Source organism: Leucopleurus acutus (assembly GCF_964270905.1).
Source record: "Leucopleurus acutus genome assembly, chromosome: 16".
NCBI lineage: Eukaryota > Metazoa > Chordata > Mammalia > Artiodactyla > Delphinidae > Leucopleurus > Leucopleurus acutus.
The window spans coordinates 76,368,475-76,387,736 of record NC_139158.1 but is presented as its reverse complement, the minus strand read 5'-3'; the positions used below and the strand labels follow the sequence as shown (position 1 = coordinate 76,387,736).

At 48.6% G+C, this 19,262-nt stretch overlaps 1 protein-coding gene across 1 annotated transcript; it reads left to right on the top strand.

Annotated features, from left to right (window-relative positions):
• Window positions 1-5,920: 5,920 nt before the first annotated feature.
• On the top strand, window positions 5,921-14,736 carry SPATA2 (spermatogenesis associated 2; the record flags this gene model as incomplete). The annotated part of the gene is made up of 3 exons (XM_082858305.1): window positions 5,921-6,007; window positions 12,134-12,581; window positions 13,510-14,736. The coding sequence occupies exons 2-3, from the start codon at window positions 12,246-12,248 to the stop codon at window positions 14,734-14,736; spliced, it is 1,563 nt and encodes a 520-aa protein (XP_082714431.1). The 5' UTR covers window positions 5,921-6,007; window positions 12,134-12,245.
• Between the last annotated feature and the right edge of the window lie 4,526 nt (window positions 14,737-19,262).

The following is a 19,262-nucleotide window of genomic DNA, read 5'->3' as shown; positions in this document are numbered from 1 at the left end:
CTATAGGTGCACGGGCTTCAGTAATTGCAGCACATGGGCTCTGTAGTTGCGGCACGCGGACTCTAGAGCATGGGCTCAGTAGCTGTGGTGCATGGGCTTAGTTGCTCTGCGGCATGTGGGATCTTCCCAGACCAGGGATTGAACCCATGTCCCCCGCAATGTCAGGCAGACTCTCAACCACTGTGCCACCAGGGAAGTCCCTGTCTCTTTGAATTTGCCTACAATAGGCATTTCATGTAAGTGCAATCACATAATATTTGTCCTTCTGTGACTGGCTTCTTTCACTCAGCATAATGTTTTCAAGGTTAATCCATGGTGTAGCAATGCGTCTAAACTTCATTCCTTTTTATGGCTGAATAATATTCCATTGTTTGCATATACCATATTTTGTATATCCACTCATCTGTTGATGGACACTTGGGTTGTTTTCACCTTTTGGCTATTGTGAATAATACTGCTATGAATATTGGTGTACAATATTCTGCTCAAGTCCATGTTTTTCAATTATTTTGGGTATATACCTAGGACTAGAATTGCTAGGTCACATGGTAATTCTTTTTAACTTTTCAAGAACTACCAAACTGTTTTCCACAGCAGTTGCACCATTTTTCATTCCAACCAGCAAGGTACAAGTTTTCCAGTTTCTCCACATCCTTGCCAACGCTTGTTATTTTTCTTTTCTTTTTTTTTTTAAATTATAGCCATCCTAGTAGGTGTGAAGTTGTATCTCATTGTGGTTTTGATTTGCATCCCCTAATGGCTAATGATGTTGAATGTCTTTTCCTGTGCTTATTCGCCATTTGTCTGTATTCTTTGGAGAAATATCTATCCCAAATATCTATTCCAGTCTTTTGTCCATTTTTAAATGGGTTGTCTTTTTTTTTGTCCACACCCTGCATCATGTGGGATCTTAGTTCCCCAACCAGGGATCAAACCTGTGCCCCCTGCAGTGGAAGCTCGGAGTCTTAAACACTGGACCACAAGGGAAGTCCCTAAATTGAGTTGTCTTTTTGTTGTTGAATTGTAGGAGTTCTTTTTTTTTTTAGGAGTTTTTTATATATTTTGGATATTATAAATTCTACTCTTCTGAGCAGCATAAATGCAAGGTGCCCAGGATTGAGCAGAATGACATCAAGCACAACCACGTTGCCCAAACATCTGAGGCCTACTGTACACCCCAGCCTAGCAAGCCCCATGAGTCTGAGTCAAAAATAATCCTAGCTAGCTTGTGTTGAACTATCACTCCACACTGGCACCTATATTAGCTCATTCAATCCTTGGGGGTAGTTAGTTCTATTAACCCCATTTTGCTGATAAGGAAACTGAGGCCCAGCGAGGTAACTAGCTTGTACAAAGTCACATATAGTTGGAAAGTGGCAGAACTGGGATCTGAACTCAGGCCTTTTGGCTTCTTTTCACAAGTCCCATCATGCTTTGGCACTTCCTTACTTTCCGGCTCAATAAGATGTACCAGCCCCACATTGTAATTTCCCTGTCCCAGCTCTGACAATCAGTTGTTTCTTCAAGACTTGGTTCATTTTAGTGGAGAATGGTATTTAGAAAGCAAGATATGGGTGGTCAGTGCTTATTGCTACAGCGGTGTCATTTCTTTCTTTCTTTCTTTCTTTTTTTTTTTTTGCCATATCGCATGGCTTGTGGGATCTTAGCTCCCCAACCAGGGATGGAACCTGTGCCCCTGCAGTGGGACCAGGGAGTCCTAATCACTGGACTGCCAGGGAATTCCCCCCGGCTTTTTTTTTCTAACAGTGGTGTCATTTCTCATAGGCTCACTCAGTAGACAGAACTAGGAAGTATACCTACATATAGTGTTTATAATTGCAAAATTTCACTTAAAAATCTGGACTTTTAGCTCCTCTTCAGAAACCTGAATATCTGATCACGATCAGCTGGGAAATTGGCAACAATCAGCTGGAGGATGGTAGGGGTTCAATAATTTTCGTTTTCTCACTGAAGTATTTATTGAATGCCTACTGTGAGCCAGGTACTATGTTGTATTACATTACTACTAATTTCTGGTACTATATAGTATGAGATGATAGTACTCTAGTACTAGTTATGCCTACCTTATATGCTTGTAGGCAGTTGAGTTTCAATTTCCAGTCCTTACTTTTTATTGCTTTCTTCCCTCCAGCTGCAAGGAAAGCTGGACATGCTTACATGTCCAAGTCACTCAAAGCCCAGTGCAAATGCCACCTCCTCCTTGAGGCTGTCCCCAATTTGCCATCTCAGATGTCACTTCTCCATTCTCTAAGCTCTCTATCCCTCTCATAACATTCGCCACCTTCTATCCTGAATCACTGGTTTTTAGTTCATCCTACTCCTAATTTATTAATATTCTCTCATTTTAAAAAGTTATTTATTTTATTTATTTGGCTGTGCCAGGCCTTAGTTGTGGCAGGCGGGCTCCTTAGTTGTGGCATGCAAACTCTTAGTTGTGGCATGCATGTGGGATCTAGTTCCCTGACCAGGGATTGAACCCAGGCCCCCTGCATTGGGAGTGTGGAGTCTTAACCACCGTGCCAGCAGGGAAGTGCCTTAATATTCTCTTTCTGATAAGGAGGCTGTATGCTCCTTGAGGGCAAGGGCTGTATCTGTCTTGCTTGTGTCTGTCTCTGCCCCTTAAATCGAACATCAATCCTGGCACATTGTAGGCATTCAATGAAAATTTCAGTTGGAAACAAATGCTCTCTAATGGGTGTGCTACTAGTAGTAGTGTAGTATGGCAGGTAGTAGTAATATAATTGTGAGCAAAACAGGTATACTAGTTTTGTCCTCACAGAGCTAACTGACTTCTAGGGGAGAAAGATATTAATAAAAATCATATAATATGTATTTGTAGAATGATATAAAAAACATGATCTGTATTTGCATTATTGTCCACAGTTGGCTTCATACATATGCATACATACATGCGCACCCTTAGAAAATATATAGTATCAGTTGATGTTTTGTTTTCCATTTCAGGGTATGTCTCTCTTTTTTCCTTCCAAAATATGTCTTGCAGAGTTATGTAGGTTTACATTATCCTTTTTAAGTGATACACAGTAGTCATTAGTATGGCTACACCATTCCCTTGATGGACATTTAGAATGTTTCTGGGTTTTGTTTTTGCATTACAAACAATGATGCAACAGGTCTCCTTGTGCACCTACGCTTTTTCTCTGGTAGATTACAAGAAATCAAATTGATGGGTCATAGGCTTGCTTTTATTTATATATTTATTTTTTTTTTTTTTGCGGTACGCGGGCTTCTCACTGTTGTGGCCTCTCCCGTTGCGGGGCACAGGCTCCGGACGCGCAGGCTCAGCGGCCAGGGCTCACGGGCGCAGCCGCTCCGCAGCATGTGGGATCTTCCCGGACCGGGGCATGAGCCCGTGTCCCCTGCATCGGCAGGCGGACTCTCAACCACTGCACCACCAGGGAAGCCCCATTGCTTTTTTTTTTCATTTTTTGCTCTACACGTCTGTGTCATTAGAATTCATGCATTACTTTTGTGATTTAAAAAAAAACACTAAAAAATAGAAAGAAGTAGGTAGATGGTTCATGTTGTTGGCTTTTAGAAAGTAGAGGTGCCTAATCATTGTTACATGACTGTTACATAATCTGCTAATCATTATGTAATAAAATCTGAAAAGGATGCTCCCGTGATTCCATGTCACCAAGCAGAGAACTCTCAGACCTCCAGCCCTGTCTAAAAGATGAGAAACATGGCTCCCTTCAGAGACTTTGGTATTTTTCTGATACGAAATGTCACCGAGAATCAATGGCCAGGGTTTCCTACCGGTAAAGCCTTCTTAAAAATCTGTTTTCTTTTTTGCTGTCACAGAACCACAGAGATGGAAGGGACTTATTAGCAGCCTCATGCAGTCTTTTAACAGTTTCCAAAGGACAGTTTTGAGTTGTTGCAAAGGCAGAGGGTTTGGGTAGGACAGTTTTTCTCAGCTGGAATTCCTGTAAACACCATCACCTTACAGGTGATTAAGAGAGAAGCTTAAACATGAGCTGATAACAGCTGAAGTATACGAAGACCTTAAGTGATGCTCAGACAGCAACAGCTAAATACAGTAATTGCTGCTGTTTGAATAGCTGGTTGTTGGTTCTCTAAATGCTCTCCCATGTATTATGTCATTGACTCCTGAGACAAGACCCACTGACTTTAGCTGGGGACCCCAAGGCTGAGAGAGAATCCTGCAATCAAGCAACATCTGTTGGGCACCTTCTGATCATGTGCAGAGCTCACAGGAAACACAGATAAATAAGAAGCTCCAGGTCTTGTGGGGGGTGTCAGGTTTAAGCGTGTATATATATATATATATATATATATATATATATACTTATTTATAGTAAGAGCTGAGATAAAATATTGAAAGACAGTGTTATGGGGTGGGAAACCAGAGGAAGGTGGGTCTTTGCCTGGAGAAATCAGAGAAAGCTTCAGAAAGGATGTGAGGACTGAGCTGGGGCTGGAAGCCAAGAAAACAAGGAAGAGAAGAGGCGAAAGGAAGAACATTCAAACCCAGGAAACAGCAATATAGAGGCATAGAGGCCAGAGGGGAGGAAGAGTATGGTAGGTACAGACAGCCAAGACCATGTTGGAGAAAGAGAACTTGGCACGGAGTGGGCTCTGAGTCTGGGGTAAGTTAGAGAGATAGAATGAGTGGTTCAATGGTAAATATGTTCAATAAAGTCTTGAGTATGTGCTAGGCACTTTGCAAGCACTAGGGATTCAGTGAGTGGTGAACCACAAAAGCAGAGTTCACGGTCAATGTGGTGGGTGGGAGGCAAATCTATGAAGTGAAGTGACAAGCCACCAGAATCTATGCCAGTGTAGTTTACACTGCAGGTGTCTGGTGAGGTCACAAAGCAAGGAGGCAATATTTGGTTTGGTCTTCCCCAACCCTGGTTTCCATTCAAGGAAGTTGAGGGCTGAGAGAAGTCATTTCCTTTAACTTAACCAGATCTTATTACTTCATTTATTTATTTATTTCTGGCCCCACGGCAGGGCTTGCGGGATCTTAGTTCCCCCACCAGGGATTGAACCCTTGCCGACGGCAGTGAAAGCGCCGAGTCCTAACCACTAGGCCGCCAGGGAATTCCCAACTTAACCAGATTTTAAAAACAAAGTGTATTTAGATTATTACTATATGCCAACTACTGTAATAAGCTGTTTCCATACTCACTTCATTCTCACATGAATCTCAGGAGGCGGTATATTATTATTGCATCTTACAGGTGAAAAAGCTGAGGCTCAGAGAAGTTAAGTAACTAGCCTAAGGTCATGCAGCTGGTAAAATGCAAAGGCAAAGCTGGAACCCTCACTAAACACAGCCTGTAACATCAACAGTCCTCTCAAGTCTGGATTCAGGCTCACGTGATACTGGGCACCTCACTTGCTCTTTTTAAGCCTCTGGTATTTCCACCTGTAAAATGGGGGTGAGGGATCCAATTGTCAGCTTCTGGTCAGGCGCGGTCGGGAGCTCAGCTCGCAGATCATCTCGACAAGGGGAGGAGGAGGCCGCGGATCGCTCAGTCTGAGATCGCAGCTCCGAGCTACCATCTCCACACTACAGACCGGTTCCTATGACAACCCGGCCAGCCGCCATCCTGTGACCGAGGGCGTGCGTCACTTCCGGCACGTTTATTTCCGGGTCCCAGCCCCAGCAGAGGCAGTGGGCCTTTAGACCTCAAAGCGGGACTCCGCGGCCTCTCTGCTCACTTTTCTGCCTCCCGCTTCTTCCTCCACCGCCAGCGAGCAACGGCCTCACCCCAGCCCAGGGCGTAGCTGCGGCCGGGCCTCCCTTTGGACCCGCCTCCGAGAGACGTCACTTCCTGGTTGAGTGTTTCCGGGTCGCCGTGGCCCCGGGCTACTGGTTTCTGTCCCCTGCAGCCGGCCGGAGCTGCGAGAGCCCAGCCGGGCCTGGCTCCGGCGGCGGCCGCGGCTCCTTCCTGCTCCCCTCGGCCGGGGCGTCCTCGGCGGCAGTGCCGGGGTGAGTGCGGGGCGGCCGTGGGCGGAAAAGGCCTCTGGGGCTTTCCCCGGCGGAGGGGGCCCCCCGGTTAGGCGGGGCTCTGCCGGCACGGGAGCGGGGTCCCTTCGCGGCCTGTGGGGGCGACGGGCGGGCCCGTCTTTTCGGCGCTCCGGGGGCCCATTTAATTCTCAGGATCCCCACTCCCCCAGGGTGGCTAAGAGCAGCTCAGGAGGAACACCCCCTCTACAGCGACTAACAAGGCAGGAGGACACCCCGATTCCACCGTGAGGCAGTTACCGCGCAGTGGTCCCCAGCTCACGCTCTGCCGGCATACTGGGGTTTGTACTCACTGTGTGACCTTGGGCAAGTGACTTCGTCTCTGAGCCTTAGTTGCCTGATTAGTTAAATGGGGAGTGAACCTGCCTACTAGGGCCGTGGTGGGGATGAAGTGAGATGCATGCGAAGCACAGTCTCTGGCATACAGCAGGCGTCCAATAAATGATAGCTGCTGTTAATTAATTCACAGACCCGTGGGGAGAGCCCGAGTTTGGGACTAGGGTGTTTTTCACAACTGATGTCGCACTCAGAGGTTGTTGGAATTATCAGGCTGGGAATAGCAGTCGCCAGCTTCTGTTCCCTGCAGGGAGGAGAACCTCCTTGCTCCAGAGCCCCTCTGCGAGTCGCAGCTGCCACTGGGGAAGCCCAATTTCAGCATCGCTGAGATTATTTTCAAAGGTTTGGAAACCCTCTCTCTGAATCTCTCTGGAACTGGGTTGGGGTGTGGGGACCCTCTGGCGCTTCACAGCCAGTGGAAGGTTGCCTAGGATGTGTCTCACGGGCCTTGGGCTGGGGATGAATGCAGAGGATTGGGGTGCGGAGGTGGAGGGGGTTGTTCTGCGCTCCCCTTGCTGCTGTTTGGAGGCCAGGGAAACTCTGAGCCTCTTGAAGCTAGACCAGGGATACATAAACCTGTGGACTGGGGCGATGCCGGGCCCAAAATAGCTTCTGTCTGTGCAGGGAGGGGGCGCCTTCAAATGCTGCTTGGAGAATGTTTCTGCTTGAATGGGCCAGCTGAGGTAAAGCCAAGCTCATGCTTTGCTCTCCAGAATCATTTCAATTCCGTTTAGTGAGGTTTTAAACAGATATAGCTTTCCTTTGAGATGTTTAAAAAATAATAATTAAAATCCACCACTTCCCTGACTGCAATATCTCTCTCTTCATTGCTTTGCTTTTCAAAGGGGACCCGGATTATGGGTGCAGGAAGTGCTGACCAGGCCTGTTGGCTCTGGGCACCCGTCTGATTCTGTTAGGGACGTTCACGGTGCCATTTTTTTTTTTTTCTTTCCGCCACACTGGCACATCTTGGCGTTCCAATCCTTGGGTTGCTTGGAGAAATTAATGGCTTCTGTCACCAGGCTGTCTTGGTCTCCTGTAACCACGCTGTTTTTGCAGAGAGCGTGTTTTTTGTTGTTTTTGCAGAGTGCTAGGAATAAATTGCTGGCTCTATGCTCAGAAGAGACACCAGCTACAATGCAGCCTGTATTCTCAGGAATGAATTCAGGAGGGATGATGTCAGCTGCTCTACCACTGGCCCGGCTCTGGTCGCCTCTCCTCTTGGCCCTTGAGCTTACGTCATAAATAGATTTGTGGCTCTTCCAGCCCCATTCTGTGTGAGAAGATGTGAATTTTGCTACTACAGGAATTTTTAGAGCTCAACTCTGCTGGCCCTGCCATAGGGCGTTCTGACTTAGTTGAGCCCTTTCAAGAAGAGCTGTCCAGCAGCAGGACAGCTTTGCCTAAAAGCAGCACAGCTCAGAGCTTGAGTCAGGGTTTTGGCCTCAGACCTAGGTTCAGATCTCAGAGCCACTTCTTCCTAGCCTTGTGACTTAGGGCAAGCGACTTGGCCCCTCTGAGCCTCAGTTTTTTCTTTTTTAACCCTGGGGTTGTCGTGTGGGTTTCATTGATTTTCACGGAGCACTTAGCAAAGGGCCCTTATGTACTAATCCCTTGGTGAATGGTACTAATGGTAACAATAAATGAGTGAGATAAATGAGAAAAAGCACAGGCTGCAGGGCCCGTCAACCCAAGTTCAGATTCCAGCTCTGACCCATTCAAGCTGTGTTGGGCAGATTGTTTAATGGCTGAGCCTTGGTCTGTTTCCTCGTAGAATTGTGAGGATTAAACTGGGTGATGCAGTTAAAGTGGAAAGCCCAATGCTTAGCACATAGTAGGACTTCAATAATTGTTAGTTTCCTTCTCTCCTTGCCTTAATTATCTTTTAGCATTCATTTTCTTTCACCTGTTTTCTCACCTACCTAGGTTGGTTCAAGATTTTTCTTAGATGAGTTTCCTATCCTTGACTTTGGGACTTTGAATACCAACTGGGCTATTTGGATCCCTTTTCCTTGTTTATCTGCCAGCCGTAAACAAGGGTGTGGACTGTGGTGTGATTACAGAGCAGCAGACGCTGAGCTTGAGGGCGGCTGACTTTGTTTTTAAAAAAAAAAAATCAGTCTCTATTGGCTGAAGGCTGACTTCCTTGGAGAAAAATCACAGCAGTGTTTAGGAGACTTGATGTCCCTCTGTTTAAATTGTTCTCAGGTGTACTAAAAAACAGTCCCTGGGGCCAGAGGCTGGATGAAAGCTTCTTTTGGATAAATAAAAAATGGTACATGTATATGGGTTTTTTTTAGCAAGGACAGTGATGTCTTCTCTCAGGTTGTAATACAATTTTATTTTTTAAGAGAACATACATAATTTGATACTGGGCAGTAAGCCCTTTCAAGTAGAATTCAGGGCAGAGCTTTACCTTCTCAGCTTCTGTTCCCTACTGTCCCCTATCCACCCCACATTCCCCCCACTGCACCCAGCCTAGGGCCCAGCATAGGGTAGGTGCTGCATACTTGTTGAGCTCAGGAATCATGGGGTGGTGGGAGGTACACAGGTTTCATGTCATAAGGCCAGTGGAATCTGGGATCCACCTTTTCCTAACACTGAGCTATAGACAGCACGTCATGTCATGGAGCCTCGGTTTCTTCTCGCTCTTGCTGGTCTCCCAGAATTCTGGGGAGAGCTAAATGAGAAAGTAAAGCATCATTTCGCCTGTTTTATCAAACACCTACTGTGTGCCAGGAGCTGTGTGAGGCATCATGGTGAGCAAAACAGACACTGTCCTTGCCTTTGTGGAGCTTACTGGGTATTGGTGGGAGACAAAGAGAGGAAGCTAGTAAATGAATAAAGTTGGTAATTTCAAATGGTGATTACCCCAGGGTAACGCAATAACGAGGGACAGGGCAAGTGGGATTTACTGAGCTGCGGTTGTCAGGGAGAGCCTCGGAGGGATGACATTTGAGCTGAGACCTGAATGATGAGAGTGAGCCAGCGACGGGAGGAATCAAAGGAAGAACATGCAGAAGGAACAACATGTGCAGAGGCCTGAGGTAGGGACTTCCCTGGTGGTGCAGTGGTTGAGAATCCACCTGCCAATGCAGGGGACATGGGTTCGAGCCCTGGTCTGGGAAGACCCCGCATGCCGCGGAGCAACTAAGCCCGTGCGCCACAACTACTGAGCCTGCGCTCTAGGGCCCGCGAGCCGCAACTACTGAAGTCTGCGTGCCTAGAGCCCGAGCTCTGCAACAAGAGAAGCCACCGCGATGAGAAACCTGCGCAACGCAACGAAAAGTAGCCCCCGCTCGCTGCAACTAGAGGAAGCTCGCACGCAGCAACGAAGACCCAACAACGAAGACCCAATGCAGCCAAAAATAAATAAATGAATTAAAAACAAAACAAAACAAAAAGGTTACCTGGCCTTTTAAAAAAAAAAAAGGTCTTGAGGTAGAAATGGGCTTGATGTGTTTGAGGAGCAGACAGAAGGGTCCTTGTGGGTGGACCTTAAGAGGGAAGGGAAAGACTGCTCTGAGGACCACAGAGACGTTGGTCAGGAGGTAGAATTTGATCCCAAATGGATTTGTTTGCCTTGTGTGCTCCTCAGGCCTATTTGTTCTATTTGTTCCTGAAGCCTTGGGCTTCCTTGGCAGGGCAGTGGGTGGGAGAAGGTGACCTCTCTGTGTCCCTAATTCTCTTGCATGTCTTACCCCTCACCCAACAGTTAAGACCCCTGGGTGTCTCCCCAAAACTGTGGAGAAGCCAGAGGAGTGGCTCATTGAGACATGGGTGGTAGGCCCTTAGAACTTCTGAGCTGAACTCAGATCTGCTAAAGGACTCCACAGGTCCGTCCCATCCCACCGCGGCTTCTTTTTGGTCCCTCAACATTTCCCACAGCCAGCAGGACCCCACCCTTCACTCAGGCAGCAGTGTTTATGAAGCATGTAACCTGCTCTGGCACTGTGACCCTTACTGAGTCATTTGGTCGCAATCCCTGCACCCATGAGCTTGTGGTCAGGAAAGGTAGGACGGGCGAGTGTGAAAATGCATGTCCACCCCCCAGTCGGAGATATTTGCATCACTCTGATCTTACAAGCATCCTTGAGGATGCTTGGAGGGTCTAGCACCTTCAGACACCAGAAATGTCTGCTTGTATGTATCAAGGGCTTACTTTGAGCTGGCATTCTGAAGAGCTTTCTATACTGATTACATATAATCCTTCCACCAACTCTGGACTATAAGTGCTATTATTAACCCCCTTTTTCAGATGAGAAAACTGAGGCCCAGGTTGAGTAGTTTGCCCAAGTAACCTAGAAAAGCAGATCCAGGGTTCACACCCAGGCAGTCCAGCTTTGCAATCTGTTTGTAACCCCGATGCTGTGTTGCCTCCCCTGGCCTGGCAGGTCCCTCCATGAATCCAGATTTGCTCCCAGCATCGTAACACCAAGAATTCTGATGGATCTGTACATGTTCTACTAACAAGTGGCCAAGGAGACAGCAAGAGTGTATAAATCCTGTGTGTCCCAGCTCTGAATGTCCTTTCCTCTCCCAACAGCAGACTGTAAAAGTCGGATATGGAATTCCCTGGCGGTCCAGGGTTAGGATTCCACGCTTGCACTGCAGGGGGCATGGGTTCGATCCCTGGTCTGGGAATTAAGATCCCACATGTGGCATGGCCCAAAAAAACAAACAAAAAAATCGAAGATGGATAAAGGCACTCTCCAGGGCTCAGCAGCCAAAGTGGTCTTTTTTTTTTTTTTTCTCCCTCTCGCAGTACGCGGGCCTCTCACTGCTGTGGCCTCTCCCGTTGCGGAGCACAGGCTCCGGACGCGCAGGCTCAGCGGCCATGGCTCACGGGCCCAGCCGCTCCACGGCATGTGGGATCTTCCCGGACCGGGGCACGAACCCGTGTCCCCTGCATCGGCAGGCAGACTCTCAACCACTGCACCACCAGGGAAGCCCCAAAGTGGTCTTTTTAAAAAAAATTGCAGATACGATCATGTCCCTTTTCCCCTTGCTTTGAACTGATCAGGGGCTTCACTTGGCTCTTTGAATAAAATGTACAACTCTTTGAGACCTTGGGGATCAGGATCCTGCTTCTGCCGGCAGCTTCATCTCCTGTGACTCCCCTCCTCTCCCTGCTTCAGCCACACTAGCCTTCTTTGTGTTCACATGCCAGGCTCCTTCCCGCCTCAGGAAAGCGGGGTGTGGTGGTTAAGGGGACGGACTTGGGAGCCAGCCTGCCTGGGCTCTGATCTCAGCTCTGCTTCTTAATAGTCCTGTAACTTTGGGCAAGTTTCTTGATGTCTTCATGTCTCAGTTTTCACATTTGTAAAATGGGGATAACAACAGTGCCTATCTCCTCGAGTTGTTTAAGAAGATGGAATGAGTTAGTCCATGTAGGCACCTGGCAGGTAGTAAGTGCTGATAGTGTTAGCTCAGGGCCTTCCTCCCTGCCGACGCCTCATCCTTTGGGTCTAACCGTCACTTTCTCAGGGGCTTTTTAACCATCCCCCATCCCCATGAAACCAGGTTAGGTGCCCCAATCATATTTTTCATTTGTGAGCTCAGCAAAGTCAAGGACCTTATCTGTCTTGTTTCCACTACAACATGGTGTACCTATTCACTAAATGTGTTGAGGGCCAGGGGCTGGTGGTGCCCAGTGTAGCTCAGGACAGCTGTTTTTTGTTTGGCCTCAGCTGCTACAAGCTGGGACGTGGACCATTTCAAGGAATGATGTGCTGCTTATTCTTCCTCTTGCAGAGCACTCTGCTGGTCCAGGCAGGCGACATGTCAATGCTTTTAGCAATGTCCCTGCCTCTAACTCAGAAGCCATGGAGGAAATAAGGTAGCCCCCGTCCCTGGATCGGATCGGATGGGGAAGCCCAGTTCAATGGATGCAAAATATAAGGATGACTTATTTCGGAAGTACGTGCAGTTCCATGAAGGCAAAGTGGACACCACCCCCAGCAAGCAGCGGCCTGGCAGTGATGAGTCCCTGCGGGTGGCAGCCTCGACCCTGCTCAGCCTGCACAAGGTGGATCCCTTTTATCGATTCCGGCTGATCCAGTTCTATGAGGTGGTGGAGAGCTCTCTGCGCTCACTGAGCTCCTCCAGTCTGCGGGCTCTGCACTGTGCCTTCAGTGTGCTCGAAACGGTGGGTGTCAACCTTTTCCTCTACCCGTGGAAGAAGGAATTCAGAAGCATCAAGGTAAGGTCTAGGGACGGGCTCTCCACACTGGTCTCCCTTCTCCCTTCTTGCCCCTTCCAGTCCATCTTGAGAGGGTTTGTGCCCATCTAATCACATCCTTCCTCTGCTCGCGGGCTCCCCCAGGTTCTCCACTGCCTTTGAGATAACAACCAGAACTGCCCCTATGGCTCCCCACCTGGCCCCTCTGCCTGGTGTCATCTCTTAACTGGCTCCCCACCCCTGGCAGCTCACATCTGAAACTGAGGTTGGAAAGGTGGGCAGTACCCGGTTGTGCAGGGCCTTGGAGCCCAGGGCAGAGGGCTGGAATTTATTTTAAGGGGGCTGGGAAGCAGGCAGTGCCGGGATCAGGTTTACATTGGAAAAGAATCCTCCTGGTTGCTGTACGGGAGAGAGATTGTAGAGGGGCAAGAGTCAGCCGGGGAGACCGTTAGGAGGCTGCTGCAGGTGTCCGCGCAAGCGGAGGAAAGCAGAGAGCGGGGAGGAGGATGAACTCGAGACAGAATTCTGAATCATTCCAAAGGCAGTGATGGCTCAGGAGAGTTTCCACCAAGTCAGGCTACGCCTAACGTATGCTTCAAACCTTTGTAGAAATGCCAGAAAGGAATATTCTCATTGCTCATGGGTGCTGTGCCTGCTCTTCCTCAAGGAGCAGAGCCGCTGCACCCCACGTAGAAAGCTAGTGGCTTTGTTCCCTACGCTGGAAAAAGGAGCGCTGCGTCATTTCCCTCAGACCCGTGCGCCGAGCTGTTGGGAAGCATTAGCCTCTGCCTTCCACAGTGAGACACTGCCGTGGAGATCACTCCCCCTTCCTCTCCCTGTGTGTTCCGGTTCAGACTTGATGGGATACGCTCTGATGCAGGCTCCGTTCGTTGTGTGCCTCAGAGAGAAACACCCACCTCTCTTTTTCTACCCCCCTTCCTTCCCCTAGACCTACACGGGCCCCTTTGTTTATTACGTCAAGTCCACATTACTGGAAGAGGACATCCGAGCCATCCTGAATTACATGGGCTACGTGCCCGAGTTGGGGACTGCGTACAAGCTCAAAGAGCTGGTAGAGACCCTCCAAGTGAAGATGGTCTCCTTTGAACTCTTTCTGGCCAAGGTGGAGTGTGAACAGATGCTGGAAATCCACTCCCAAGTCAAGGACAAAGGCTACTCTGAGCTGGACGTGGTGAGCGAGCGCAAGAGCAGCGCGGAGGACGTGCGAGGCTGCTCAGATGCCCTGCGGCGCCGGGCCGAGGGCCGGGAGCACCTGACAACCTCCATGGCACGCGTGGTGCTCCAGAAGTCGGCCAGCGAGCGGGCAGCCAAGGACTACTACAAGCCCCGTGTAACCAAGCCCTCAAGGTCGGTGGACACCTATGACAATTACTGGGAGAGCCGGAAGCCGCCCCTGAAGACCTCGTTGAGCCTGCGGAAGGAGCCTGTGGCAGCAGACTTGGGGGACGACCTCAAGGACGAGATCATCCGCCCGTCCCCCTCGCTCCTGACCATGTCCAGCTCCCCCCACGGCAGCCCGGATGACCTGCCATCCCCCTCCCCCAACAATGGCCTTGGCTTGCTGCGTGGCACGTACTTCTCTGCTCAGGAGGATGTGGATCTGTACACAGACTCGGAACCCAGGGCCACGTACCGGAGGCAGGATGCCCTGCGGCCAGATGTCTGGCTGGTCAGAAACGACGCCCACCCCATCTACCACAAGCGCTCGCCCCCCGCCAAAGAGTCCGCCCTCTCCAAGTGCCAAAACTGCGGTCTGTCCTGCAGCTCCTCCCTCTGCCAGCGCTGCGACAGCCTGCTCGCCTGCTCCCCGGCCTCCAAGCCCGGCGGCTTCCCCAGCAAGGCCTCCGCCCACGACAGCCTGGCCCACGGGTCATCTCTGCGGGAGAAGTATGCAGGCCAGACGCAGGGCCTCGACCGGCCGCCGCACCTCCACTCGAAATCCAAGCCCTCCTCTGCAGCCGCCACCCGCTGTGGCTTCTGTGACCGCCCCGGGGCCGCCAACACCTGCACCCAATGTTCGAAAGCCTCCTGCGACGCCTGCCTCAGCACCTACCATTACGACCCCTGCTGCAAAAAGAGCGAGCTGCACAAGTTCATGCCCAACAACCAGCTGAACTACAAGTCCGCCCAGTTCTCCCATCTCGTGTACAGATAGACTCGACCTTGCACCTCCCTGCTACAAGGGCTACACCACTGACCTTTCTGGTTTCACGGGGAAGAAACGTTAACACGTTGATCCCAGAAGCAGAGGCCTGCACTTGACCACGTGGTTGTGGGGGGGGATCGTGTGGCCTGCTGCCCCATGTGGGAGTTCCCGTATCGACTCAGATATGTCAGCTGATGGCTGCTTCACCACCTGGCAAGAGAGACGGGTGGCACTTGCATTCAGATTCATTTTTGCTATCACTCCCTGTTCCATTCTTTTGTTTTTGTCTCTCAAAGAGGATTTCTATCTCTGGGACTCTTGCCATGCCGACTGCTCCCACGGCAAAGCCAACTTGGACTGGGAAGGGCCCTCCAGGTCCCCTCCGAACGCCCACCTGGAGTGGTGAGCTAGAGGCCTGTTGGCTTGTGAAATGAGCCCTCCTGCCACACCGGGCCTCATCCACTGGCTCATCCCTCCACCACCCTTTCCCAAACACGAGGATCCCCGGCGGCAGCCCCCCACCCAACTTCACTGCCTCTCCACGTATCGAAGGTGACCCCAGTCCAGGATTCGCTTAATGTCATCCTGTTGCCTCCACAGCTCAGTTCAGCCTTGGGGTTTGTGAAGTTGGCTCTAGCTCTCTGAAGGGTGGACCTTCCACACTGGGACTGACTTTTCCCCCCTTTCTGTTGTTTGCACATGCCTCTCTTACTCTACTGTAAATAGATATTTTTGAGATTTATTTTTAAATAAATATTCAACTTGCTGTGTGTTTCAAAGTGGTTAAAACATTAACGATGTAGCTATTTATAAAAATGCCCTGGGTTCTTTAGTCTTCCAAGGGAGGGGCTCGTGCCCTTCCATCTTGTATCCTCCACTCGCCACAGCCCGAGGGTAGAGTGGAGATTGTAGGGGCAGAGGAGGAACAGAGACTATGTCCCCTGAGTTGGTGGAGGGCCACTGTCTTCCCTACAATACATTTCTAACACCTACCTCCAGTGTGCACTTAGGGGGTTAGTCTGGGCCGAGAGGTCTGTGCGCCTGCAGACTGTGACAACCTAGTGACCATTCAGGAACCTCACCCTGTGGATCTCCGGCCTGGTCTTTGCCGCTTGCTGAGTGTGAACCTTGCACTCCAAACTTCTTGAGTCTCAATTCAGAAGGAAAATCGTTTGGGATTCCCACCACCCCTCTATCTCAGTCCTCTTCTCTTCACCTGTTTCCAGGATTCCTCTGCAACATTTGTGACCTTTTTGCACTAAAAGTGGGCAGGAGCCGGCGTGTGCCCATCAGACAGATGTGTCCTGAGGTTCTTAGCCGAGCCTCAGCGCTCCTAAACCCGAAGGCCTCTTAAACTCCTCATGTGAATTGCTGACCCCGGATTTCCTTTTGGGGTGCAGAGCAGGAGTGGGGCAAGAATTTGAAAATAAAACTGCTTCCTTGTGAACTAACAGTATATTTTAGCCATAAGTGTTTGTGATGTACAGAACGTTGTAGGAATTTACATGCAGTGCGTTTTCTGGTAGAAGGAGGTATTCAGCTCTTGAGCAGATTTAAATCTGGCTGAATCCTGAGGCCACTGTGAATTTGCTGATGTTCTTCCAACTTAGTTGCGTGATTTTAAGGTTTTCAAAATCTTCTATGGCTCTTTTTCTATATATCTAGTAGATCACGTGTAGATATTCAATGTGTATATAAAGCTGAATTTCAACCAACTTTATTACTAGGACCCACCCATTCTGGGGCATTCATCTCTGATGTTCTTCCTTTTCACGTTTCAGAAGTGTCCGTGCCTGTCCCAGTCCTGAGTTTTCTAGTTTTCCATTTCCAGACTGCTCTAGCACTACACTAACTCTTTTAACCAACCGTGATGCCACGTAACTTACACAGCAGACGAAAGTAGGAATAACTAACTTGTCCTGGAAGAGAAAGGCCAGTGTGTGTATCATCACGGAAATACTGTGTTCGTGGACTGGAATAGGAAATGCTGTGACCATGCTCCTCCTCGTTGTGTATCTTATTGTATGAGGTTGCTGTGACTGAGATAAATACACGCTAACTTAAAAAAGCAGATGTTTTGCATTTGATTTCTACCAAGAGTTGAAATGTTGAGAGATGATTTAAAAAAATAAATAAAGTGTCTTCCATTGTTAAATGAAGTGTTTGGGGTTTTATGTCCCTCCTCCCTGCTGCTTTGAAGTTTGGGTTGCTTGGGGTTTTTTGTTTTTAAATTTAACTTCAAGAAAATTTATTTATTTATTTATTTATTTATGGCTGTGTTGGGTCTTCGTTGCTGTGCGTGGGCTTTCTTTAGTTGCGGTGAGTGAGGGCTACTCTTTGTCGCAGCGCGCAGGCTTCTTGTTGTGGTGTATTTTTTGTTGCAGAGCGCGGGCTCTAGAGTGCAGGCTCAGTAGTTGTGGCACACGGGCCTAGCTGCTCCGTGGCATGTGGGATCTTCCTGGACCAAGGCTTGAACCCGTGTCCCCTGCATTCTTAACCAGGCAGGTGGATTCTTAACCACTGCGCCACCAGGGAAGTCCGGTTGCTTGGGTTTTTTGGTGTTTTTTTGTTTGTTTTTGTTTTTTTTGCTCAAGCCATGTTTAGTTCTTTAGTGACAGGACTCACATTTTTTCCTCCATTAAACTGACAAATAATAACAGCCAGCATTTGAATGCTTATACTGTGAGCCAGGCATTTTATACGCTGAGATTTACGTTCGTGATCTCATATAATTGTCTCAATCCTCCTAGAAGATAACATAAATCCTGTTCTGATCCCCATCTTACCAACGGGGAAACCAAGGTGTTCAGAGTTCAGCCGTGTTTCCTAGAAGTGAGACTGCAGACTCCAGGAGAAGTGATTGTTGGTGGTGACCTGACAGGAATTAAATAACATTGAAGGGCGTTGTGAAAAAAATTAATCCCGTTTAAAATTTTTTTGATCCGTTTAAATATGCCCTAAGGAGGATTCTGGTCAGTGTAATGCGAGTTTGTCTTTAACAAGAGAAAGCAGGAGTCAGGCTGAGACCCTCTGGCGGAATCTTAGCTTTTCAGTTACCTTCTATTTAGGGCAGGCCATAATGCGGGATTACTTTAAAAATCAATTTAAGGTGTTTTTAAAAATGAAGTTTCCTGAAACTAATATAACATTGTAAATCAACTCTACTTCAATAAAAATAAATAAAAAATAAATCATGGTTGACTTAAAAGCAGAATGTATTGCAAAAATCTTAAGAGTGGTATAAGCGCAGCTGTGGTTTGGGACATCCTGTCTTTATGCACTGGTGGGGTATCTGTGCCACCATGCTCACCACTCTGCAGGGTTGGACCCCACAAAGCCACTCAGCTGTCGGGGAAGAGACTGAACGGTTTTCTCCATCTCATTCACTGGCTGAGCAAATATCCAGGCCTTGGACCAGACCAAGGCCCAGGTACTGGGTTTGGTTTTAGTGACAGCATAGGAAATGGCACTGCCATCCTGGCTACCAGGAACAGCAGCTTCCTAGAGATGAACACCCAGCCTGGGAGAGCAAAGGAAGCCAGACACTCACTCCTGTATCTAAAGCGGAGCAGAGACTGAGCAGGTTGCTAATCTGTATATGTAAATGACAAGCGTATTTAAACATCCTCAGGCCCACCAGTTGTACAAGATTAACATTAGCCTTGCTGCCAGCTCTGTACCCCACACGACATTGCCAATTGGACCCCAATCTCTGCTCACCCTTTCTCCCTTGGTAACAGAAGCCTTGAATTTTAGACATCTAGCCATCCAGAATAAAGACTGCCTTTCCCAGCCTCTCCTGCAGCTGGGCATGGTCATACGGTTATGTCTGGTCCCTAGGATGGAAAGATACTGTGTGTGGCTTCTGAGACATGTCCTTCAAAGAAAGAAGCTTGTTCTTCCCACCCTGGCTGCGCTGGCTGGCATGGAGCAGCCATGTGAGACTGAGGCAGAGGCCAAGTGAAGGGGGCTGCAGCGAGTAGCTGGAAGAGGCTGGGTCCCTGATGCTTAGGAAGCCACCATCATACCTGGCCTGCCCCACCTGCCTTCAGAGTTTTATATGTGAGAAGTAAACTTCTGTCTTGCTTAAACCACATTTTTTCCATTTGCTCATTTTGGAAAGCTTTTTATTTACAAAAGAAGTGAGACTACTCTAATGATGCCTCATGTACATCGAACGCAGGACTTCAGCAGCTCAACGGTTAACAACTTCCGGCCAATCTGACTTTTTTCTGTACCTGTCAATCCACTTTCCCCACTCCTAAGTTTATTAGAAGCAAATTCCAGACATCTGTTTCACTTGTGAACATTTCAGTACCTGTATCTAAAAGACAAGGACTTTTAAAACAATACCATGATCACATCTAAATTTTTATAACAGTTTCTTAATTGTAACAAATACCCAATCACTGTTCGCAGGTCCAGTTGTCTTAGAAGTTCATACTTTTAAAACTGTGTGTTTGCGTTGGGGCCCAAATAAGGTCTCATGTTGTTGCAATGGATAGATCTTTAAATCACATTTATCCTAAAGGCTG